At 38.7% G+C, this 27,368-nt stretch overlaps 1 protein-coding gene across 2 annotated transcripts in view; it reads right to left on the bottom strand.

Moving 5' to 3' along the window:
• Positions 1–273: 273 nt before the first annotated feature.
• The window catches only part of AGTR1 (angiotensin II receptor type 1), a 48,583-nt gene continuing 21,488 nt past the window's right edge, over positions 274–27,368 (bottom strand). Inside the window, exons 3-4 of one of the 2 annotated variants that reach the window (XM_057499018.1) lie at positions 6,185–6,353; positions 274–2,266 (exon numbers count right to left, since the gene is read on the bottom strand). In XM_057499018.1, the coding sequence (XP_057355001.1) occupies positions 1,141–2,220 (1,080 nt within the window). In that variant the 5' untranslated portion in view covers positions 2,221–2,266; positions 6,185–6,353 and the 3' untranslated portion in view covers positions 274–1,140. The remainder of the gene's footprint in view (positions 2,267–6,184; positions 6,354–27,368) is intronic. The other variant, XM_036896387.2, reaches the window with a different exon arrangement.

Below are 27,368 nucleotides of genomic sequence, written 5' to 3'. Positions count from 1 at the left end.
AAAATTATGTTAAAATTAGGTATTATTTGGAGTTAAAAGGAATGAGTTTTCTTCTTCAATGCATGAAAAACTTAGGAAAATTAAAAATATGTATTTATTCCATGTTGTACAGTGGAATAAAATGCATACTATATCTTTTCAAGGGCAGGATATAAAATCTATAACCAATGGTATCAGTTGTACCAAAATTTAAATGGAAATATATCCATACTTATTCACAGTCATCTTGTTTAAAAATACATAATCTATTTTAAGTAATGAAGTTTAAATACATTACAATAAAGTTATTTTATTTTAATGTAAATGTTACTTTGCCAGATTTTAATCTAGTAACAATTTAGAGATAAACATTTACATATATAGGTAGAATATATACTTTTTAAAACAATAACACATATTTTATGATATATAATCTTTTTACCACAAAATATATATACTTCTCAGATATGAAATGAGACTAATATGAGCAGGAAGACACTACTACCTGGGACGAGAGTAATGCCTTCACAACTTAACTTTTATATATGACTTCAGTAACATCGTTATACAAATAAGCCACTTAGTCGGCATGTTTTGGCAGTGTGAATCTATAAGACACTGGTTGAATTTCACAAAACTTCCTGAAACTTGACAACTACTGCTTAGCAAGTCTTTGTACAGAATGTGTAGCAGCAGGTACAAGTGGGCCACAGTTGCTAATAGCTAAATAGGCACAAGAGCTTTATCGCCTTTTGGAAATTGGACAGAGCAATTATGAGCTCTGATCTCCTGTTGTTCCTCTCAAGATTTAACATATTCTAAATAATTTTATGTGGAACTCAAAAATAACAGAACAAGATCAGACTGGGGAGATGGCATTTCTGCCAGTAAAAGTTTTCAAATCGACACATTCATCCAGTTTCTGACATCGTTCTTTGAGTGGCCATCATCTATCTACTGCAAAATGTGGCTTGGCTTTGTTTCGTCACAAAGGTAAAGAAAAGATTGTTCAGAGCTTTAGAAAAGTTGGTCAGTCCGCATAATCCATTTTCTTCTTAAACTCCAGGAAGTAGCTCATGATCATTTGCAGTGAAGTGCTGCAGAGGAGTATTTCTCTTATCCCTTCCTTCAAAAGATTACCTCACAGACTGGTTCCGCACGTCACTCAACCTCAGTGCATAAGGTGGGCTTCTTGGTGGAGGAGCTTCCGTTATCTGAGGGGCGGTAGGAAAGTGTGCTCATTTTTGTTGATAGGCTTGAGTGGGATTTGGCCTTTGGGGGAATGTATTTCAGAAGCTGGAGAAAATATTTTTTAAATTTTTTCCCCAGAAAGCCATAAAAGAGCGGATTCAGGCAATTGTTGAAATAAGCTATGCAAATAGTGATGGGCATGGCGGTGTCAACAATATCTGAGATTTTACAGTCATGTATAATGCCCAGCTGAATCAATACATCCAGAAAAGTGAATATTTGGTGGGGAACCCAGGAAAAGAAAAAGAAAAGCACAATTGCCATAATTATCTTGAAAATATCATCATTTCTTGGCTTGTTCTTCTGAATTTCATAAGCCTTCTTTAATGTCTTCCAAATAAGAGTATAACTTGTAAGAATGATCAGAAAAGGAAACAAGAAACCCAGTATATTCTTGGTTAGGCCCAGCCCTATGGGGAGGGTTGAATTTTGGGATTCGTAATGGAAAGCACAAACTGTGATATTGGTGTTCTCAATGAAAAACACATTTCGGTGGATTATAGTTGGCAAACTAGCCAAGCCAGCCAGCAGCCAAATAAAGATGCAGGTGATTTTGGCTACAAGCATTGTACGCCGAAGGCGGGACTTCATTGGGTGAACAATAGCCAGGTAGCGATCAATGCTTAGACAAGTGAGTAGAAACACACTGGCATAGAGGTTGAAACTGACGCTGCCTGAAGCAATCTTACATAGGTAATTACCAAAGGGCCAGCGGTATTCCATAGCGGTGTAGACAGCCCATAGTGGCAAAGTCAGTAAAAAGCATAAGTCAGCCAGTGCTAAATTCAAAAGAAAAACACTGGCCACACTCTTCAGTTTCATGTAAAAGTAAATGACAATCACCACTAAACTGTTTCCAAATATTCCCACCACAAAGATGATACTGTATAAAGTAGGGATCATGACAAATATGTAATTGTGCCTTCCAGCTTTGGGACAGTCATCTTGGATTCTTTTAATACCATCTTCAGTGGTAGAGTTGAGGATCATTTTGATCTCCTGAGTTAATTAGTCTCAGACACAATACCAAATGCACCTGGAAAAAATAAAAACGAAAAGGTAAACAAAAAAACAAAAACGCTAACTTACAGTTTTAACAAATAGTTGTATTTCTCAATCATAAATACAGTAACTCAACTTTAGCCTTAGGAAAAATAATTAGATCACATTTTCTGAAGAAAAAATGTGAACTGATAAAGTCTAAGACTGCACATTTAAATTAATTTTTAGAACATACTGCTTTTCTACAAAGTGATAAATAGCCTCCAGTCAAATGGAAGTGGGGTCCTATGTGCATATACTTATGTAGGTCCTTTGCATTTTTTCTAGAAGTAAATCCTAGCTTTCAAATTAATTAAAAAATATAACAATCTAAATATCAGGAAACACTACTGAATTAAATTAGTTATTCAGAAAGACTTGAGTTCTTTCTGAGGTAAGCAAGGTTGATAATTTGTCTTTAACCTTGGAAGTCTGACACATCCATATTTTGTTCTTCAAACCATTTCTTCCATTTCACAATCCTTACTTAGATACAGAAACTATTAGCATCTGCCTTAAGTGGGTAGAATAGCTTGCTCTAGCTTACTGAGGAACTGGTCATTGTAGGAACTGATTTAAGAGGAAATAACAGGGAAAGTGCAAGACTCTGGGGAGTAACATTCTTTCCATGGGTTTCCAAGCCACTATAGGAAATAAAGCAACCACTTTATTCTTTAACTTCCAGTGCAGTCTAGCAAAAGAGCCTAAATCTCCTAACTTCTGTGCCTACCAGCCACTTCTGGAGTTAACTCTGAGATGAACCATTTGTATAATGAGGATGTCAAATGAATAGGTTAGGTTGGGATCATCAGTAAAACATGTCCTTGTGGGAGCTTGAGACAGCAGCAGTTCTTCAGGGTGTTAGGAAAAAGCAGATGCTCAGGAATGAGTTCCCCAAAGACTTGCACAAATATTTACTCTAATGTTTTACATAATCAACACTCAAGTTATTCAGATATGTGATTTAGAAAATCAGCATATTCTGCCCTAGATAAGAGTCCACCAGAAAACCCTTGGTAGGGAGGCTGAAGATGCTGTGAGGGTAAAATCACAGGATGTGATATAGACACACCCTGAGGTGAAGGTCAGCGCTGGGCCCAGCAAGACTAGCTAGGCAGGGCAGTGATTCTGGGTAAAGAGCCTATTACTGCACCAGAGCAGGTCCCTAGCTGAGATGGCCTTGTAGTAAACTGTCCAGGACAAGAACAGGAATGGGAATAAGACACTGCTAGTCTGCCTAGGATGGCTGTGTGTGGCATGTGCCTAAGGTAGTGTTCCTCTTGGTGCAAAATGGTGCTGCGAAAGGCATGAGACTCAAGCAACGAATTTTAAGAGATACACTGAAGGCATTCTTAAGTGACCTCTTTTGTCTCCCCTCAGGAGGCAGATATGTGCCTATCTAAGTTTTTGGCTCCATGTCCTCATTATTTCTTGCACTGTACTCAGCCTTACATAATCTAAACACCTTTGATCCCTTTCATTCCCAGGGGGCATTGGTATCCACAAAGAAGTAGGTGTCACATCCTCTGTGGAACTTTCCTTACTTATCTGGACAACTGACTGTTCCATTTTCTGAGCTGTTCTGGCACTTTGGATGCAGGGTTTGGCATTATATTGTAACAGTCTGTTGACATATCTGTCTTCTCCTATGCCCTCTCAGCTGCTTGAAGAGAGGGCCCGTTTTGAATCATCTTGTTTACTAGTGTAGGCCCCGACATGTTTCAGAAGGCAGATGATAAGTGTCTGATGAATAAGAGAGTGAATGGACAAATGCATGAGCATTTAACTTAAAAGCTATGGGTGTAGAGTACCGAGATGAATTTTTTGGGGGTTAATGATATCAGTTTACATTCTGCTAACCAAGAATATCACAGAAAATATTCAAATGTCAACCTGGGCTTTACTTTGAATAAGAAACCAAAACTAAAACTAAACCAAACCAAAACAGACAAAAAACCAAAACAAAACAGACTTTGGCATTTTCAGAATTCTGTGGTTTACAAAAGCAGAAGATGAAAAGAAGGAGTAATTTAGTAGTAACTAGGGCTAATCTCTCAGGAAGGTATGACCTTCCTCACCCAGAAGGAATTCCCTTTACTTTGCTGACTTTTTCAGCTCATTTTATTGTAGTTACTGAAATTAGGCCAATTTAGAAGTATGAATTTATTTAGGCAAACAAATATATTCTCTATTAAAAAGTAAGTGTTTCAACGAAGGTTTATGGCTAGCAGTCATTTACACCTTAATGTGGATTAATTTACTTAGTTGCTTTCCTTTTAACATTTTGTTGAGATTATTTGGATTTTACCTAAGAAAACATTGGAAATATCAAGGTTAAAGAATCTCACAGATTAAAGGCTGCCTGGGTGAGCTCCATAACTGAAAATGAGGGCAGAGGTAAATATTTGTTTCAGCTTGAGCACAAGGGCACTGAAAGATAGGAAGGAATAAACTTGATGCATTAGGATCCTTTGGGTGCTCTGAGCTTGTCTGAAGGCAGGGAGGAAATTCTCTTTCTTCTTCTCTCACTAATATCTATGGGATTTTCCCATCATCTAGGAAAAACTGCTCTTTTATACTGACCCAACTTTGAGGGTACATAACTCATTGGTTGCATTAATCTTGTGTCTAGAGTGACTAGACTTTTATTGACTAGACTGGAATTGTATCATTTATAAAAGAATTTCTATGGGGAAAAAGTTTGCATTTGAAAGGGTCAACTTTTAAGCATAGTTTTGGACTCCAATCCTTCACGATCTGAGGTCAGCCTCTTCAGTTCCTATCAATCCATACTGATTGATATTTAATATGTAGAACCTACTTCTGAACAACTAGGGGAACATCCCTCAAAATTCTAGCAAGGTATTTATTATTTTTAATGAGCATATCACTTGAAAAACTCTGGATACAACATTGAATATACAAATTAGAAGGATATTTTATATAAATGCTTATATATAAGTAATGACCAAGCCTTCCTACCTAATAAGGAAACAAATTTTACGGTGGAGGAAAGAGGGAGAGGAATTTTAGGTGGTGAAAATGGGAGGAGCAAGTGCAGGGAAGCAGAAATGCAGGTAGTGTGTTTAGTGGGTAGTCATTCATCCCACATTCACTGAACACCTACTGTGTGCTGAGGTCAGAGATGTAAAGTGAATAAAATCACAGTCCTCCTCCTTTGAGGCATTCAAATCTAGCTGGGGGGACAGAGCCTTAAAGACACAATTATCTCACCATAGCAGAGGCAAGTGGTTTGTTCTGTGTTCATCACTGACCCAGCGTGGTGGTAGGGGTGTGAGGGTGTGATCAAGGATGCTTCCCAGAGAAGATGGCACGTGGAGTTTGGAGCATGTATGGGAAAAAGAATGGCTAGAACTTAAGGGACAGCCGAGATGGAGTAGAGATTGTGTCATCACTTGAACTCTTCCCTCCTTGCAAATGCCTGCATCATCATCTCTGGGAAGCTGCTCTGGTCCATTTACAGATATTGCACAACCCTCTGGGCAGGGCTTGGGGTCTGAATGTGCACTGGCTGGGAGGGTGATGCAGACTGTACTGGGATATGAGAAATATCGTGCTCTTGTCTGCACCCCTCCACTGATAGGCTTCCTTGGAGAAACTTGGTTCTTATGAAAGAGGGAAAATGGAACTCTCATGATTGGCAACCTCCTTAGATTGATCATAAATGAGTAGGAAGGAGTGGGGTTCTTTTTTCTTTGATGCTGAAAGGATGTGATTTTGGTGAGGAATGGAAGGGGAGAGGGGTGTGATCTACAGGAGCACCAAATTTGTGAGCCTCGGAAAGGAGCCACATTTCAGTTTCATCCTGCTTTTTCTCCCAGTAGAAATATAGGCAGGTAGAATACTGATGAAAGAACAGGAAGGTCCATCTCTCCCTGTTTCTGGGACTCACCGTATCTTACAGGCTCTGTGGCTTACATGAATTCCATAGCACCATTTCCTCTTGGGGGAAAGATGATGGGATTTAGAGCCAAAATACTTGTAATGGAGTCTTCCTTGGTCACTTACAAATCTGTGACTCTGGCTGGAGAGTCTCTGCACATGAGCCTCAGTTTCCTCACCTACAAGAATAGGAGCAGTCATTCTTATTGCACATGAGTATTGTAGGAATTAAATGAGAAAATGTGAAAGCACGGGGTATAGCTTGCAAATAGTGAGTGTTCAATAAGTGGGTTTTATTTGAATCTTTACTAACATTTTTGAATGAAAGGCAAGTGCTGACTCAGTCATGGGTATGAGAGATTAAAAAAGAGATTTATCATTGGTTAGCCCCTTCTCTTGTCATTAAAAGGCTAAAAATACCAAGCTGTTGTTATTTCAAAGTATGTGTAAGAAATAATCTTAAGCAGCTGAATAAATTTGCCATGAATCAGGTGGGAACTTTCAGTCTGTTGCAAACACAAGTTTGGCTCACGGTGGCCATGTCACATTCATCAAAATTCATCAAAAGTGCTGGCTCTTTTAGCAGTTACCATGAAGTCCTTGCAGGTTCCTGGTTCTTAAAAGCAAGCCTAAGAAAGAAGATTTTTCTTACCCTCTTTTTTTTTTTTTAATTATAAGAATATTTCCCCAAGACTTTTGATTAGAATATTAATACCTTCTTAAGCTTCTAGGCAAGCCAAAACCAATCTAATTAAGTTGTTCATTACAAGCTCCTTTTTTTAATGAGTTTGCAATCTAAAGAAAAAAAAAGACCCCATAGTTTCCTATGATAATAGAGAGTACTAAAAGACTAGGTAATTATATTTTAGAATAATCTTCTATTGACGTATCTTTTTAAAGTATCAACAAGAGTAGGCTAGTGTTTGTTAAGTCATTTCCTTGTAGTGCTGGACAGCTCAAACCATCCTGTTCAAAAGTCATTCTCTTATTTGCTCCTTTTTTATAATTCAGGCTTTAGAAAACAATTCTTTCTGCTCCTCTGTGTTTTTTTCACCCAGGAAACAGCCATTAGTCAATATCCATTTGTGAAGTCATTGAATCATAGAAGTTGGCACTAAACCTTTTAGGTTTCTACTTGTTCTTTTTCAAATCCACTTGTTCTTATTTCTGAACCTTCTGTTCTTTTCTTATGAGATTTGTTTCTACCCTTATCTCCTTAAATATTTGAAATCAAATGTATGTTAAGAGCCTCTGTCCATTGTTTTCCTTTTTGTAGTTCTTCAGGTATAAATTCTCTTTGTTTCACCTATGGATATCCTTTCTAGGCATTTGCTGTCATCTTAGGTTCGGTAATCTCTGCTGTGAATTCATCTGTAGTGGGAATTAACCTTCACAGGAGGCCTGAGTATCTTGGTGGTGGTGGCCTGTGAAATTTCTGCATGGGTGTACAGCATTCGATCTGCAAAAATTTTTAATGTAATCTTCAGCCTAGTTTTCAACCCCATGTTTTGTTTGCAGATACTGTAGGTTAGGCCCTCTACCCACTCTCCCAATTTTTGCTGGTATACAGAAGTTATCTAGTCTTTGGTCACAATAGGCAGTACTTTTCCAGTTCCTGGATTTAACCAGGAAACCCAGTTTCAATTGCCTTCAGTACATGAGTCTAATGGTCTTGACTTCCATGCTGGTAAAGTCACTGGAACTTTATCTTAACTATGTTCTTCTCTGGCCCCTGCGGTCTCAGTTCTAACTCAGAGCTGTGACCGGGTGTTTTATGTATTTAGAGAAAGAAGGGTAATGTCCATGGCTGCTTAGTTTGTTGTCTTTATCTTGACTGGAAGTTGCCCTGGACATTATTTAGAGATAATAGTTAAGTTGCTTTGGCCCAATAAGCTTTGGATCATAGTCTTGCCCCTCTTCATGCACCCCCTCCCCCCATTATGCTCTTTGATGAAGCTTCTGGGCCTTTCTGCACTGCATTCTTCTCCATGCTGGGAATCCTGACAGCCATGAAGAAGAGAGCCTGGTACCATGGGGCAAGTGACCAGAATTGCTTGTGAGTCAGACACATAGGAGAATGCCATGCTCTTGGTTGGCAACCCTAGCCTAAATTCTCTATGTGAGATACTTTCCTTGGGGATGATTTTGTTCACTTCTGTAATTCCTGGACGAATATTTCTCTTGAAACAGAAAATATTTTTATTAATGCTGTAATAATTAAGTACTTCAGATTCAGTTGCCTCAAACTTAATGTATGGTTGTGTGATATGTTTAAGTGGTAAACAGTGGTTTCTGGCCCTCTTCCCAAGTCAATATCATCCACAGTGACCTGCCCACACAAGAAATGAAAACTGTAAGCTGCTTTCTTATTTCTGCACATACCAGTTGTAACCAGCTGTGGTGATGGTGGTTGAATGTTTGTCATCCTCAACTAGCCTTCCCTTTTGCTTCTTCTAAAATAGTGCCAAGAACCTAAAGAACTCACCTTTATAAAAGGAAATTCAGAAGTTTCTTTCAAGTTAGAGTGTAAATTTCAAGGAAAGTTAAGATGTGGATAAAATGAGAGTTCTTGTGGCCAGGATTCTCACCTGGCCATGGCTGACTAGCTCACTGCACAACTGTGGGCAGTACATGGCTGTTGACTCTATAAAAAGAGCTCTGCCCAGTGCTCTGGGCACAACATGGTGGCAGGGCTGCAAGGCTGCAGGGGAGCAGAGCAGAGGCTGGAGTGGTGGCAGCGCCAAGGACAGAGGCCCAGAGGATGGCTGTGTGGGACGGCTGTGGGGACAGAGGGGCCCAGAGGACAGCTGTGCGGACAGAGGGGCCCAGAAGCAGAGACTGGCTTGCTGCATATGGACTCGCTCTGAGTGAATGGGATTCTAGTGACTGACCTGCCACCTGGAAATAAAGTTGGGTATAGCCCTTTCACCCCAAAGAACGTTTTGCTGTCAGCAGTTTCTTTGGTCACGCTGAAACCATAGTGAACTTGCCCGGGGCTGAAACCCATTGGCAAGACAGATGTTCATCCTAAATTTTTGCTTCTTGGAAATTCTTCAATACTTTAATATGAAATAATGCAACACTAAACTATAATTAAAATTCTCTCCACTCCAGAAACTCCTACTTATCATATAGTTTAAACAACTCAGTTGTGATGAATATCTGAAGCACCCCGAGCAACCCCCTTCATTCCTATGGTATTTCTTTCCACCCTTTTCTATCCTGTTTTTGTTGTATGATTTTTTTATCTTTTATTTTGAGAAGAGAAGAGAAAGAGGGATGAAATATATGTAAGTGTAATCATGTGCTTAAAAATCTTCCTTTTGACTTGTTGGTGTTAGTAGAAAAAAATTCCTATAACATTAAATACAGAGGGTTGTGGAAGGCTTCCTGGAGAGCCTAAGAAGAGTGGTGCTCCAGAGAGTAGGAAAAATAAAATCTAACTAGGAAGAAAGCTTGTATATAAATGAACCCCTGTTCTCTTGTAACCCCAAATTCCTCAGACTTATGGACTCAGAATTTCCCTGAGGGAATCATAACTACGTTTCAAAGGATTAGCATCTTGGTCATCAACAGGGAGGAAGCATCATTTTTTTATGATAATGACTCTTGGAGACTGTTCCCAAGCTTTTCTTTTTCAACAGATGAAGAATGTAGCTCCTATGTGGGCATCTCAGTCAACAACAGCTGCTTTATCTGACTTGTGAGCAAAACCCTAGATTTCATACATGAAGCCACATTTGCTTCTATGAGACTTTAAATCAGCAGCAGAAACTGCTTCTCTCATTGCAAATTCCACTTTAAGTGGTGAGAGTAAAGTTACTGGGAAGGAAAGGAAGCACTAATTAATTTATACCCTTAAGAAATTATGATGATATTATAGAATTTATATATACTATGAGTTTTATGTTAGAGATTATTGGCCACATGGCAATTCATTTCAGATTAAAGTTTTTAACATCATACAAATCACATAACCATAAATTTTAAATGAAGCTAGAAGAATTAAATATTCAGTATATTGTACATGATTCCCCAAATTGCCCACTGTCCTGATTGCTGTAGGAATATTCTTTGAATGATAGCATATAAATTGGTTCCGTATAATGTGTAAGGAGACTGGGGTTCTAATTTTGGCTTCCCCACTCACTAGTTAGATGACCTTGAACCACTTAGTTTCTCCAGATTTCTGTATACTCAGGGAGCTGGTACATACATAAAGACATTCCCTGAAACACTGAAATTTCATAATCTTTCTTTTGAATAGGTATATATCTTTTGAAGGCAAAGGCAATAAATGGTTTGATAAGTAAAAATGACCTGACAAATCACTGAATCAACCAACTGTCTATATTGATATAGAAATTATAGCCACAATGATTTAATAACATTCTATATTTAAATATAAGAACTTTTTATTAAAAAGATGAAAATAATTTTACCTTTTACTGAAGATGAATAAAGAAATTCCACATAAGATTATTATAGTGACAGTGGTTTCCTGCCCCTCACCCCCATTTTTAAAAATTAACTATGTACTCAAAGAAATGTTTCCCTAGCACAGCATTTGGATAGTTGGCTATGACCCCAGCTTAATGAGGTCAAGGTCTGGGCCCTATCTAGACTAGCTTTTCACTACACTTAGGCCAAAGACTGTAAGCCTCTCAGGTGTCCCCTGTATTACTCATTGGTAATTCCAGGTGAAAGGGTAAAGACAGATTGTTTCATGGTTGCAAATCAAAATTAAAAGCATTCCCTACAGTTAGGGAACCAAGATTAACATCATCCTATGAAGAAAGCAAAACAATGTATTATTCTTAAAATAACTTGCAGGGAAAATTGAAGTTCCTGTGGCCAGGATCCTCACCTGAACTTAAACTGCTTGATGATGTAACTGGCCTGCTGCTAGGCCACTGCTTCCACACCCGTAGGCAATGAGCTATTATTGACTGAGTCACTATAAGAAGAGCTCTGCCCAGTGCAGAGAGGAAGGAGGATTGGATCCACAGACTTTTGGACACAGATGTAATTCTAGTGCTTGACCTATTGCTGGGAGAACAAAGTTGGGTATAAACCCTTTTACCCCAAGAATGTTCCACAGTCATTTTTTTCAGTCTCACTGAATCCACAGTGAACTTGTCTGGGGCTGAAACTCAGTGGCAAGACAACTGGTGATGTCAGCAGGATTTATTGTAGACCAAAGAATGGAACAGGCTGTCCTCATGGGAGGAGTGTTTCAGTGAGCTGCTCCTATGGATGGGGTGACATTCAAGTGTCCCCCAATGGACATGTGGTCTGAGATGGATTGCCTCCTAGAGGACTGGACCCCATCCCAAGACTGGGGAGAGATGGAGGTGATGCCTCAGGCAGTAAAGTTAGCTCTCAGCAAAACAGAGAATTTGTTAAAGATACAGAGTGCCTGTGAGGTGGTGAGAACTGTGGGGTGCTTTTTTTCTCACAATACTGAGAAAGGCCATAAGGGAGAAAACATCCTCTTGCAGGAAACATGGGAAGAGGCAGCACGAGAATGTGAGCTGCAAGGTGCCATAGAGGAGGTAAAAAATTTGTTGATGACGGAAATGGCATCACTATGAGGTGCTGTGGAGATGGTAAAGGATGTCATGGTAGCTCAAGAGGGAGCAGCATGAGAAGCAGCAGGAGAGTACAGGCTGCCAGGTGCTGTGGGGCCGGTGAAGGATGTAGTGGAGCTGTCACCCCCAGAAATGAAGGAGGAGCCAAGGTTTGATGAACAGGTGGGGGTGGAGGCCCTGCTGGTGCTGGAGGCATCAGCCCCTCCTTGGTTGAAACCCCACCTGGTTGAAAGCCAGTTGAAAGCCTGCCCAGTTGTAAAGAAACAGCAACTGCGGGTTCCTCCAGGAGAGGTGCAGCCCTCTTTCCAGGTCGTGGGGCACTCTATGCTCTTCTTCTGTACTCAGACTCAAGCAATGAAAGCACACAAGGAAATACAGTCTGCTACCCGAAGAAAGAATTTAAAGGGCCCCATGAAGGTCATGAGGACCCAGATGTGGGTTGATTTGATAAAGGCAGGAGCAGACAGAGAGAAACTGGATGGAAAGTCAAATAGAGTCTTACTGGAGCTGTGGCAACAACTGAGACCGAAGCAGCAGTTTCAGGTGCTGAGGACAAAGAAGCAGAAGCTAGAGACGTAGTGACAAGACCAGCCTGTGTGTCTGCAAGTCTTTCTGATGGAGAAGTTGGAGAAGCTTCCTTACCCAGGGACCATTGCGAAGATTGAGGGGCACATAGATCGAGAGGCGAGAATCCTGGAGGGGCTGAGTGTGGAGAAAGTGAAGGTTCCTATAGCCTGGGTACTCACCTGGTCCTGGTTGGCTAGCTCACTACACACATGTGGGGAATACATTGTTATTGACTCTGTATAAAGAGCTCTGCCCAGTGCTCTGGGCTCCACAGCTGCAGGAGAGAAGAGGCTGGAGTGGTGGCAGCGCCGAGGACAGAGACTGAGACAGCTGCAGGGGCGGAGAGGCCCAGAGGCAGAGACCGGCTTGCTGCATGCAGACTTTCTCTGAGTGGACAAGATTCTATTGACTGATCTGCCACTGTGGGAATAAAGTTGGGTATAAACCCTTTCATCCCAAGAATATTTGACTGTCATTTCTTTGGTCACACTGAATCCACAGTGAACTTGTCCAGGGCTGAAACCCATTGGCAAGACATAACTCATACAAAATGAACCTCCTCTCAGATTCTCTGTGGGAAAAATAAAACTTTTTCAAATTTAGCAAGTTTAATGTGGTTCAGTTGACCATATATAAACATAAAGGTGAAGGCAGAGTATTATAAAAGAACTTGACAATAATGTGTTATTTAGAATGATATTCTGAAGTATTACATTAGACATGTTTTGAAGAGTGAAATGGACTTTTAAATTCATTTAAGAAAATGAATTCTGTAAGGGTAGTATTTATCTGATTTTATCATAGAGTCACTATTTTTCAAACCCAGTTTTGTATGCTATTTTTTTAAAACATTAGAATGCTGTAAAAAACAGAACAGTCTGGCAGAGAAAGCAGTGGACTAGAGTCCTATCAGAGAGCCTGTTCTGTCGCTAATCATTGCCATAACCACACAGGTAATCTCTTTATCATCCTTAAATATTACAAAATATTTAGATGAAATACCAACACCTGGTCTCACCTCTATTTCATAGATTGTTAAAGGTAAGAAGTGAGGTCTTAGGTAATATAAAAGAACTTTGAAAATATAACCTTTCTGTAATGTAAGGGTAAATGAAATAAATTTAATGAAAGAAAGCTCAGAACTCCAAAAGATTAATGGAAGTTTTTCATTCAGAAATATTTTTCATTGTTATAATCTAATGCTTTTATTTTAGGAATTATAACAAGGCACTTGATTGATGTTGAGAGAAAGGTAAAATAGTAGATACTGTACAACTTCTACATTTAACTTGGGATGGTGAATGTTTGGGTACAAAGTGGATCCCTCAGACTAAATCTGATGAAGAGATATATTTTCTTAGATATATTTTCTTTGTCCATTTACAGCTTTTGGGATTTGAATCCTTTGTTGATTACTAATCCCACCACTCTCTATTTTCTGATTTTTTTAGGTCAGTGCTATTTAAAAGAAATATAAGCCACATATGCAATCAAAACATTCCTAGTAATCACACTAAAAAAAATAAAAATAGGTGAAGCTAATTTTGATAATATATGTTTAATCCAATATATCCAAAATATTATCATCTCAACATGTAAGCAAGATAAGAATTGAGATATCTTACTTTTTTTTTCATATGAAGTCTCCAGAATTCTAGTTTGTTTCCAGCACATCTCAGTTGGAACTAGCCATACTTCAGGTGCTCAGTCATCACGTGGGGCTGGCCACCGAACTGGAGCTTCCCTCATTTGTCGCCTACCTGGCTCTTCTAGCAATGGTTCTGAAAATGTCAGGTCCCACCTGAGACCTGCTGAATTAGAACCTCTCTCTGGGCAGGTCCATCAATCCATGGTTTAATGAGTCCTCCAGGTGATTCTGTTGCACACTGTTTTAAAATCAATCCCTATTTTCATCTTAACTGCAACTGTGGTTTATATGCTGATAATCATGATTAATAGGCAAAACCAAATTCAACAAACAACAAAGGGCCTTCAACTAAAATGTTTTCATTTTACTTGTCTAAGGTACCAAAATTTGGAGTATAGCACCTTGAGAATTTCTTATTAAATTGTGTATTTCTTTCAAACACTCAGGACTGGTACAGTTAAAGGGGTGCCCAACAGGATGTCATCTAGTAAAATACTCTTTGCACCTACTCATAGTTGTCTAGAATTTCTTTATCTGGGGTGGGGTGGGCAGTACCCACCTCTGTACCTCCGTCAGAACTGAGATCTGTGGGGCTGGAGGGGGAGATACATTGACTCAGGTGAGAGCCAGAATTAAGACAGTAGGAAGAGCATGGTGATGGGAACCAAAAGATCTGAATCAGGTACATAATTTACCATGTATGAGGTATGGAATCTTCATCTTTTCATTTAACCTGTTATTGACTCATTTTCTTCATCTGGAAAATATGATAATGATAAAGAAATTTATGATAATGATGGAGTAAAAAAATATATGTCCATTCTGGCTCATAACATTATTGGGAACATCAAATGAGATCATGTATGTGGAGATGTTATGAGATCTTGTATCTTGGAGACTTTTGTTAGTTATTAAATTCACATTACAGTGTAAATGACTAATTCCCCCCTGCAAGTAAATTTGGATAAGAAGTACTGAGAAACTGTACATGGTACTGGAAATAGAAGAAGATAAAGTACTAGAAAAAGGTGGAAATTTTCAGAGAGGGAGGCTGTAGGTACTATTGACAAGCTACTTGGACTGGACAATTTGCTAGCTCCAATCATTCTCTGAACACCTATATAATTTTTAAATATAAAGTACAATGATACTACACCACTGATGAAAGGTTAAGACCATTCTATTATTTAACACTCCATTTTCTATGTGGGGCTACTTGTGTTTTCTAATTAAACAGCCTGTGATAAGAGGCACGGATGCTGGGCCCATAAAAGGTAAACAACACTTTGCCGACTGAAAAATACGCTGAGATACTGGTGACTGCTGCTTCCTGTGAAAACTTCATTAGCAATAAATGAGTTACCAGATGTCACACATCAGATTTGAAATTAAAATATATTCCCAGTATTTGTGTGTAGTCTGAGCAGAAGGAAAAAAATGCACTCTTTCCAAGAGAGCTGCATAAGATAATGCACCAGTTTTGCCTTCGATTGTGTCTTTTTCCTCTAAATATACAATAAAATGCATCCCTTGGTTTGTAAAGTGGAAATAGAGTATTTCCACACAGAAGGGCTGTGTTGTGAAGTGACACGTTACTTATGCAGCAGCAACTCTCTAAGGGACAGGAAAATATTTTTGAACATGCTTTGCCACATAAGACCACCATCTCCTCTTGTTTTTAACTCTGCCATAGCAATTTCTCCTTTTCACATCTTTACTTCAGCAAGCAACTTCTGCTTTATTCTTGAGAACAAAACTGTTTATATCAGCAACTGTCAGGTCAACTTCCTGAACTTGCAATAACAACCACCTGTTAGTGCTTTTCCCTTTCTGCATGAGATAGTAACACTCTTGTTCATCCAGCTAGCTAAGCCCACTCTGTTCTGGCCCCTCAAAGTTACAAGCCAAACTGTGGTTGGCAGAGAACCCCACAGTAGGAAATAGGACAGCTCAATTTTACTTGATCCAGGAGAAATTTCAAATACTAAGCCAGTGTTTTACTAGTTTTTAGGGACAAATGTTTTTGGTTGAAGAAGGCCCATATTCCTTTGTAATTTCAAAATCTCCAGTTACTGAGTTTCACCTGAAGAACATGGCTGTTTGAAACTGTTTATTTTTTCTCCCCAATTTATTTTTGTTTTTATAGCCTATAAAAAGGGTGAAACTTATAAATCATATTAAGAGGGTGAAAGTCAATTATCACTCTCAAGCCTCCTTTTGGATAAATATTTACAATGTTTCCCCCTATCTGTGGGGGATATCTTCCAAGACTCCCAGTGGATGCTTGAAATAGCAGATAGTACTGAATCCTGTATATACCATGTTTTTTCTATACATAAATATCTATGATAAAGCTTAACTTATGAATTAGGCACAGTAAGAGATTAACAACAAATTACTAATAACACAATAGAACAATGATAACAATATATTGTAATAAAAGTTATGTGAATATGGCCTCTCTCTGTCTCTCTTCAAAATATTCTTATTGTACTATACTCACCCTTCATCTTGTGATGATGTGAGATGATAAAATGCCTAGTGATGAGATGCAGTGAGGGGAATGATGTAGGCATTGTGACATAGTTTTAGACTACTGCTCACATCATAGTGGGCTGCCTTTGGGTGAAATGTCAGAAGCAGGATCATCTGCTTCTGGACCTTGGTTAACCCCAGGTAATAGGAACAGTGGTAGGGAAAACTGCAGATAAGGAGGGACTGCTGTACTTAGAATTTCTTTACAGACAGAAATCCCCTAATGCACTTCAAAGTTTATTTCTGGATCATAACTACTTAGCTTCTCAGGATGCAGGAGCTACTGCCCTTTGGCCTTCACATAAAGGAAGGCAGAGCATTCTTGAAGTGTTTAGTTATGTCATGGAGAAAATGTCAATTTAAACTTTTCAGTTTCATAACTTCAGCACAAAATGACACACAAGTGTTCAGAAAAGCGTACTTAATGTGCAATTGTTTTATACTCTTCTGTGTTTTTGCTAGGTACATGATTTACAAAGAGGACTTTAAATAATGGCTTAATATTACCATTAGTAACATTTATGATTTATGATTAATTGAGCATTTACTATGTGTTAAGTATTTTGATGATTGCTTTCATCTCAACAAGAGCACCTTTTAGGACTGAACTGTGTCCCCTCAAAATTCATAGGTTTAATGAATTAGTCCCTAATGTGACAATATTTGGAAATAGACCCTTTAAAGAGGTAATTAAAGTTAAATGAGGTCATAGAGTTGGGGGGCCCCATTCCAGTAGGATTGGTATCTTTATAAGAAGAAGACACAACAGGAATGTGCTTAAAAAGAGGAAAAACCATGTCAGGACAGTCAAAGGGTGGCTGGCTGTAACTGAGGCAGAGAGCTCTCACCAGAAACCAACACTGCCAGCACCTTGATCTTAACTTCTAGTCCCCAGAAATGTGAGAAGATCAATTCTGTTGTTGCATGTACCCAGTCTGTGGTATTTTGTTATGGCAGCCCTAGCTAGTAAACTAATATGTGACCTGTGAGGGTGGGCACCATTATTCCCATTCTTCAGATGAGGAAATTGAGGCTTAGCAAGAGCAGGTCCTTATATTTTTGACATTTTAAAGTTTCAAGTCTCAGTTTTGTTTTTGGGCAAGGCTGGGGGAAAGGTCGTCTCTTTGTACTTCAGTCCAGTGCATCTCAACTGGGGATAAATTTGCCTTCCAGAGACACTTGGCAGTGTCTGGAGCCATTTTTTTGGTTGTCCCAACAGGGGTAGAGGGAGCACAGGGGTGTTACTAGTATCTAGTGGGTGGATACCAGAGATATTATTAATCACCTCACAAGGCACAGGGAAGGACCCCACAACGAACAGTTATCTAGCCTAAGTGCTGCTGTTGAGAAACCTTGTTCTAGTCCTGACTTCCCTCCCCAACTCCCTAATTCTTGATAATCTGTAGTTCTTATCCTTTATGGAGTAAGTTAACCATATAGTATATTTTCTTGGTGGCTTTTGTTTCATGTGTTCATATCTTTCTGGGGTAACTGTAGATCAAAAGATAAAATCCTAATGGGTAACCTCCAAGGCCAGGTTGAGTACTTAGTAGGAGCTCTGAAATTTGTGAGCTGACTAAATAGCAGTTGTGTCAGATCATTCTGAAAATTACCCTCTGTAGCCATTTTCCAGAACTCCAGGATTCTTTATAAACACACTAGATGTGAGAATGTGAACTGAGATGCACTATTCTTAAAGGGATCTGATGGCTCCTACAGTGGCCCCAAGGTTGCCTCAGGATGGAGGAAGCCCTTTCTTGAAGGCATACCCTGCCCTCTGGTGGTGTCACCACCAAAGACACTGCTGGGAATCTGACTGAGGGCCAGTCAGTCTGAATCATTAGGGTGTGAACTGACCTGGCAGTACTGGAATGTAAATCCAACTCTGTATTCACATTAGGCCTTTTTCTCTGTGGAACAACACATTAAATTTAGCCTGTCATTAAGGCTCTCATTAAAATTAAACCAAGTAGAGAAAAGTGATAGAGAGGATAAAAATACGTTGTTACTCTGGTATGATCTCTCATACTCTGGTATGATAAAAATGATAATCTCTAAGTTTGGCAACCAAAGAATTTCAATTACTTTGTTTGAGTCTCTGTAACTTGCCTCCCTACCCAACGGCTTTTCCGATCCATAAAGGCATTGAGCAGTTATTTTTATAGCCAAAGAAGAACAATTCTGGAAAAAGGATTTCCAAAGGAACTTTGTATTAATAGAGTTCTGTGAACAAAATTTTAATTCTTTATTGCTTCCTGTGGTATTTTCCCTACAATTTTTTATAGACTAATTCTAGAAGAAAAGCACCACTATGTTTGAAATACCTCAGCTAAATCTGAAGATATTGTACTTCCTCCTTTCCCATGAAGAACTCTATTCTCTCACTAGGGAAACCCCACTCTGTGTCTTATCAGAGTGCAGCCTTCTCTGTATAGTGATGCCAAATGGGTAACATTTCAGTGAGGCATTTGAAGTCATGATATGCAAGTCCATGGGAGACAGACAAGGTCATTTAGAAGGTCTTTTCATTGAGAATATCAGAGCTTTCAAAAGAAGAGGGCAGCCTTTCATGGATAATTGGGGTAAAACAGAAATAAAGAAAAAGTCCATAAAGTACAAAAATAATAAGCAGTCAGGTGGAAACACTGAGAATTAGGAGTGAAAAAATATAGCGAATGAAGATGCTGAATCTCAGTACTATGTAAAACCACAAGCAATAAGTAAGAAAGCAACATAACTTAAGAAGTTGAAGAGTAGAAATCAGTTGATTGCAGGATATAGCAGGGGGAAAAAACCAGTGCAAACATTAGTTTGGAACTGGGGGTGAAGGATTTGGGGACTTTTTTCTTTGCCTTTGTAGAAATTAAGACCTTAGGCAAATCATAAACGTTCATTGAACTTTGACCTGACAAATGAGAATGAGACTATAAAGCTACTACCTTGCCCTTCAGAGATCATTGTAAGATTGTTTAAAATAGTTTCCTCAAAAGACAGTATATTATACCCATTCAGTATGAATAGACTAGAGACAATAAAAATAACTTTAATACATGACTGAAGTGGAAAGCTGATCTATAGATCAAGAAGTGTATATACTGAGCACTTAGAATCTTAAAAGGAAACATTAATGAACATTTGTAGAGTCTGTTGGTTGTTAGGCCTTTTCAGGAAACAAACCCTAAGCTCTGTAGTCACAAAGGTCAGTTAAATTCCTGGCTCCTCCTCTGACTATTCTTGTAACTGGCTAATTTGCTTACCATCTTTGAGCCTTAGTCTCATCTTTGAAATGGGATAAAAGCTTAGTGTATACTGTTAACATGAGGGATAAATATAACATGGGGAAAAAAAGATTTCCATATATTAAACACTTAATTAATGTTAAATATTATTATCATCATTTATATTGTCAATGTACAGTCATGTGTCCCAACACAAGTAAATTACCCCTTAAAACTTTACATAAGTGTAATTTGTCACATTATTACACATGGCCAAGAAACAGGTTGGAATGATGTTAGGAGTCCTGTCAATACAGTATGGTGATATAATTTGTTATTAATCCCATAGAGCAACATAAAGGATTCAGGAAGGATCCTTTTTTTTAAAAGAAGTGAAAGTATGAATTTCACTAAGGAGTATTTTTGATACTGATACCCTAAATAAATGTCAGATGATTTTAAGATTAAGTTAGAGGAGGAAAAAAATATCACACTAAATACTTTTGGTTGGTGAACCGTACCTCAACTAGTTAAATGGTAAAGATTTCCTTCAAAATGCAGGATTCAGAGAAAAAAGTTTCTTTGCCAACAGCTCCCCTAGTATTCATATACGTCTGTAACTTGAATTATATGACTTAACATGTGGTAATTGTTGTTCTTTAATATGATTTCATGAGATTCACTTTCTAATAATTATATAACACTGTATTGTTTCTGGTAATAACATTTGTGGTATTACTTTATTACTATATAAAATAAAGGAAAAACAAATTAGGCTAAGTATTTTTGTACTCTGAGCAGGCGAAGTTCATTAGAACTTTGTGAGAATAACATAATATGCTAATAATTTTGGATACCTTGATATGAAGAAGTTCCAATTTCAGAGAAAATACATTTAGAAATCAGTCTGTTTCAGACGACATGGTTGTATGTATGTTATTGATCACCTTAAAGTCATTCTATAGATAATTACATGGTTTATGTTACACTGACAAATTAAGATGTTCTCTTTGTGTAAAAAAGTCATTCGGCAACTGTGGACTTTTGATTTAGGTTTGGAGAATGTGGCTTTATTTCAGTGTGGATCAGGAAGTAACAGAAATTTCAGTTATGGAAGGATATTTATGAGTCATATTTATTGCTTTTCTTTGTCAGAGAAATGTAGGAATATATATGTATGCCTTTTGTCCCTGTAAACATACACAATTACTGTATTCTAACTGGTGTTGTGGTTATCAGGTTATCTAAGCAAAGTCTATTTTAACCATAATATAGTTGAAAAGTTATTCTCTACAGTTTTTTGCTTTTATTGAAACAACTTAACTCAGATTCATAACATTTTATTGCTGGAATGGTCCCTAGAAACTATATACTTCAAGATTTACATATTCAAATACTTATTGGGGCTGAGAGTAACAGAGATGGGTGAAGTGAGCACGGCTGTGAATGGAGGACCCTTCCCCTTTCTCACAGGAAGCGGGAGTGGGGAGTCTCACTTCTCAGCAAATTTCTAGTTGAGATGGGAGATACAGGCTGATTTTTTAAAAGACAAGCTGGAAATTTCAAAATTTTATGTGGAATACCCTATTTTGAGATGTTTTCAACTAAAGCAAAAAACCAAACCAAGCCAAAAAAACCAACACTGTTTGGAACTAAACAACTCTTCTGCAGGTCGAATACAACTTAGGATGCAGGCCAGACACCTAATTTTACAACTGAGAGAACAGACTCCAAGCCACAGCAAGGTGCGGCAGCACCCCCTAGTCCAGTGTTTTTATATTAACATAAAAAGTGGAAGTATACCTCTGTGAGTCATTCCAGTTCCACATCTAACAACAATCCATGACTGAGGGGGAGCTGGATGTAGTGGGAAAACAAAGATGTGAGAGGACAACGTGATTGTCCCACCTGGCACATGCAGCCAGGCTGCCCCATCTGGGTGCCCAGGAACAGCCTCACTCAGTTTGTGACTGTTTCACAAAGGCAGCCTAGACTCCCTGCCCCAGCTTCATTGTTCCTGGCAGCAACGTATTTTCCTCTTACATTTTGTCTATATCGTTAAGTAGACTGTTTAGTCTTTTAAAACCATTGCTACGTTTCACTAAACTGATGTCTCCATGTGGGTGAATACGGCATGGAATCTGTGATATTTGCGCCATCTAGCATATTATTTTAACATTCATTCAAAAAGTATCATCTAGTGCCCAGAAGATGGCCAATAGTTAAGGGAGCTGATGCTACTTCATAGAGCCACATCAACCCAGGGGCTCTGGTTATATAACTGATGAAAAGGTTAACTTTTAAAATATTTTTGGTAAGGCCTGAAAAATATTTTCAAAGGCTTCATTGTCAAGTAAAGTGTTTCTAAAGTGAACTGTGATACTCCAAGCATGAAATTATACACATTTGTGTTGCAGGCTACATTTGTGTTTTTGATAATAATAGATTTTCTAGATTAATTAACTGCAGCTTTAGGAATATAAAGTACATAAAGAGAATATATCTGCTATTGATTAGGTGGATACACTGACAGCAATAGTTACACAGGACTGATAATGAATATGGAGTGTTTCTGATAACAGTAACACTTGGCCAGCATATACATTTTTTTGGATTCTAGCCCCAATAAAACTTCCTGGACAAAAAAGTTCATTTTTCAACTTTGCTGGATAAGTTACTTAATTTTCGTGAGCATATTTTGAATTCCAAAGTACAATCTGGTTAACTGCTTAGTTAGCTGGAAGGACACAGTTCATGATTTTATACACAGTACCTTGGGTGAAAAGAGTTGTACGAAAGTATTGACTTACATTTTATTTTGTGTGAAGAGATCAAATTTCATGCTTTTCCAAACTCTAGAGTTTTCAAGGTGAGACAGCAAACAAAGATAAAAAATGGTGGTCTGCCAACATAGACTTTCTTATAACTCAGAAACCATGTTCAGGACTGCTAGTTAAGGAGTCTGTGCTGGAAGGAAGGAGGGTTAGTCCATAAAGGACCAAAGTGAGATGGGAAGGGGCCCACATGAGGGCCTCAGGCATCTGTTGCCTTCAGCTGGTAATGCCCCTCTTAAAGGAGGTGTTCACTGGGGATTTAGTATGAAGTATTGGGCTGCTGGAATCAAACTCAAGATCTAGGGGAGAATATTGTGGGGGCATTGGAACGAACATGGGCTTAGTATCTTAAGTCCTGATCGTAGTTTTCATCTCAGACATTGTAGTTTTCATCTCAAGAAATTCAGTTTCAGTCTTTATATCTTTCATGTTTCAACTTCACATGTTCAAACCCTCCTCTAGCTTCTTGAACATATGGATTCAGTTATAATAATTGTTCAATGTCCTTGTACACTAATTCTATCGTCTGTGTCATTACTGGGTCTGTTTCCATTGATTCATTTTTTTTTCTCTTAATGGGTTATACTTCCCTGCTTCTTTGCCTGCCTGGCCGTTTTCAAATGGATGCTCACCACTGTGACTTTTGTCTTGCTGGGTATTGCATGTTTTTGTATTCCTATAAAAAATTCTGCAGCAGTTAAATTCTGGGAAGCAGTTAAGTTACTTGCAAACAGTTTAATCCCTTCAGATTTGGCTTTTAAGCTTTGTTAGATGAGACCAGAGCAGTATTTAATCCAGGGCTGATTTTTTTCCATTCCTGAGGCAAACCCTTCTGAGTATGCTACCTGATGTCCAGTGAATTATGAGGTTTTCCACTCTGGCTGGGGGGGAACAGGAACTCTCTCTTGACTCTGGATGATCTCTCAGGACGGTTTCCTCTAATCCTTTTGGGTGATTACCCACACACATGCGCCGGAACACTAGGGGGGCCTTCTACAGATCTCTGGGCTCTTAGAACTTCCCACCCTGTGGTGCTCTGCCAGGTGAGCTCCAGCCCCTTGCCTCTCTGGACTCTCAGCTCCATCTCGGGCCAGTGGGACTGGGATCTCCTTCTGGATGCCCCTTCCCTGTGCCGTGGCTGGAAGCTCTGTCTAGGCAGTGACTAGGCCGTTCAGAGGGCTCGCTTCACCGGTTTCCTATCCCTCAGAGGTCACTGCCCTTTGCTGCCTGATGTCCACGTCTTGAAAACCATTGTTATATATATTCAACATTTGTTTTAGGTGAGAAGGTAAAATCCCTATTACTCCATCTTGGCTGGAAGCAGAAGTCTCTGGCTTTGAGTTTTGACCCTACATCTTGTGTGTTATTTGATCCTGGAAGAGATATTCAGCCTTATACCCTTCTTTGCCCACTTATGAAATGGGGATAATAATACCATGATTAATCAATGGAATTAAATAGGGGTGAACAAGTCAGAGCCCTTAACATGAGGCAAAGGAGTGTCCATACACTGAGAGGGGCTGTAAAAAAGAAACCCACCTGAGTGGGAGGAGCCTTCTCCTCAGCAGGAATCACCCGAGCCCTCTGCTCCTGTCCGAGCAGCTATACTTGTCCTTTTGTTGTCCTCATCCCAACTAGTGACCCTGCCCTTTCTCTATAGGTAAAGGACCTGCAGGCCAAAAGCAGTTTACCCCTTCCCAAAACCCATGGGGCAAAAACCAAGTCTGCCTGAAACATTTTGCCAAAGTTACCCATTCGCAACAATTGTACTACCATCAATAGTCTGTGATTTGTGGTTAAAAAATTGATTTTTTATTTACACCTTCATTTAAAATAATCATTGCCACCAGCCTCCTGTGAAATTGAATGCATAAAACTATTAATTGAGAACACCTGCCCATAATTATAAAATATATGGAACTCATTCAGCTTTATAACCAGTACACTAATATTTGAAAAGAAAGTGATTCTTTTCTTAAGGAAAGATTTCTTTCTTCTGACAAATTAAAATTCCAGCTTATGAAAGTAGTAACACGAGTGAGAAAATAATAAAATTGTATGGCTTTTTTTACTGCATGTTTATTTAGACCAAACCATTATGAGGCAGCTAGATTAATTACTTTTATTCTGTTAAGTACTGTACATAGTTATTTCATCTAAGTCATGCCTGAGCCAAACCTGCCAATTACTGTTCAATGCAGGGCCATGATGATAATTTATCTACTCCCTCTGTACTATGACTTGCTAATCTATTACTGTTGATTTGAAACTAGATGTTAAAAGTTTGCAGGATGCTTTAAAAGACTACCCCATGACATACCTTCTAAAGCTATGGATTTCAAAATTAAGGCTCTCAACAAGCTATGCTAGGAAGTTGTTTAGATGACAGAATTAAGATTTCATCTGAAAAAATCTATTTTCTCATGTTTTACTCTGATCTGTTGACTCTTAGGGTTTCAGCTTGTGCTTTTTGTTCTGCCTGATTTTACAAGGTGGATGTTACTTTAGGTTGTCGGTTTTTCAACATGCACAAAACCTGATCTCACCACTCTCCCAATACATCTAATCACATATTTAAGTGTGGCTACAAGCGCCTAATGACTGCAGGTGCTTAGAGAGGGGCTCACAACCACCATGAGCTCACCAAGCTAAACAGATGACATCGAATCCATTGTTAAAATGTAAGATCAACTTTACAAAACTTGAATAACAGGTTCCCAGAGACATTTGTACATAGTCAAGTAAAAGAGAACTTTAAAAGTTTTATAAATTCAAAAATTAAATGTTAAGAGATGTCACTTAAGTTAAAAAAATGATGAAATAAGTAAAAACAAAAAGTATACTTAAAAAAAGAGATGTTCTCGTCTCCTTGCTACTTCCTAGTGTGGTTCCGATTGAGCAGCCTTAGCATCACCTGGGAGCGAACTACCAAGCAATCTCAGGCTCCACCCAACACCTACTAAGTCAACATCTACATTTCAACAATCTCCAGGTGTTTTGTGTATCCAAGTCTGAGAAGTGCTAGTCTAGAAGGACAATTAGCAATCACTTAAGCTTGCACAGGGATCCAATAGTTTATCCTTTCTGTCAACTGGAGAGCCACCCAGCCCACTCCAGCGAAGTGTGTCTGCCCACTGAGAGCCCTGGGAACAGGGCAGGCAAGCTGCGACTGTGTGAGGGTCTGCTGCAATTTCATAGGGAGCCCAGGAGTTAGAGGAAGGAGTCCTAGTGTGGCAAAATTATGTACCAAGGAAGATAAAGTCTATTTCACGTAACATGAATATTTGTCAGCTCCATTCATCTAATGAATGAACTGGATGTTAATCTTTTAGAGGAAAATCAATACAGATCCACACTTCTGGCTGGGACTTTGGGGGGAAGGTCCTTGCTTATTTTAGGAAAATCAAGGAGCACTGAAAAGGATGGGAAATGCTCCCCCTTCCCTCAAAGCACATTCTTACCTTTCTGGTTTGTTTGTCTGAAATATGTGAATTTTGCAACAGTTTGCAACATGCCTAATTTTAATAACTGTTTTTTCTTCTTAAAAATGCAGGCACTTGCCTCACAATTTCCTTTGCTTGCAGAGGCTTTCAAACTATTCAACCACTAGAGGTCTGTATTACCTATTTTAAAAAAGCATACCCAACTGACTGAGACTGAGCTTTTAAATTTCAAAACCTATTTCTATGTTTTAAGATGTAAAATATCTTAAGGACACAACACCAGGGAATAAAAATCACAACACTTTAGGAAATGAAAGAGAAAAGCTAATAGAAACCCTTACATTTGGAAGGGCATGGAGTCTCCCTGCAACTTCTAGCAGAGAGCTGAGCATACTTTGATGCTCAGAAATCAATGGCCAGTCACAAATCAGAGAAACAAAATTTATTTTCTAAAAACTAGTTTTTTTCTCTAATGTATTTTAAGACCTCTGTGTTTTAACTTTCAATTTTAAAGCTTTTTCCTCTTGCAACAAAAAAGTAATGAAATTAATTCTCAGTTCATTTAAAACCCCAATTTCCCAACTTCTATGAAGGTTTTTAAGATTTTCTTTGATTGGTCACCAAGATTAGATTAAAAATTAATGTCCTAGCAGGATTACTTTATAAAGCTGTGCTGCAACTTTAGAAACTCATGCATGAACCTGGGCTTGCCTGGTTAAAGCTATAATAAAGGTGGTGATTGGTAGTGGTACCTACTGCCAGGTAGGTCCCCCAAGTTTTCACTGTGTTCCATGTTCACCAGGGATTTTTCTCTCCTAGGGATCTGGGTCCTGCCCTCTGCCAGCAGCTGTGCAGGCTCTAAGCCTTCCAAAAATCCAAACCTGAGGTGTTCCATTTACACGTCATCTGATTAATAGTGTCAAAATCTTGCCATACCCGTACAGAACAGCCCTCCTAAAACACTGCACACTCATATATTCAGATATTTAAATGGAATGGTTGAAAATATTACAGAAATAAAAGCTGTAATTTACTGTGTTTTGCACCAGGGGCTTAGGGCTCTGATGTTAGATTTTCATAGATTCTAATTATGCCTGCATTTGGAGTAAGTGGCTGCATTTGTTGCCAGGCAAGGTTTACCGCTAAGAGGCTCCCTTCTTTTAAAAGGCATTATTGGATAATGTTCCTGGCCTCTATTGCCTCCAGAAGCCTAGGCAGGTCTACTGTGGCTTCTCTCTCAGTCTGTCACTTTATTAAAACACAACAATTTGCAAGTGTTATTTCGCAGATCAGTTGGGTTCATTTCAAAGGCTTATATTTAACAGAGGGAAAAATAATCCATCCCAATCCTTTTAAGA

This window comes from Manis pentadactyla, chromosome 1 (genome assembly GCF_030020395.1).
Source record: "Manis pentadactyla isolate mManPen7 chromosome 1, mManPen7.hap1, whole genome shotgun sequence".
Classification (NCBI taxonomy): Eukaryota; Metazoa; Chordata; class Mammalia; order Pholidota; family Manidae; genus Manis; species Manis pentadactyla.
Note: the sequence above shows the minus strand (reverse complement) of the source record. Positions and strands in the feature narration are given on the sequence as shown.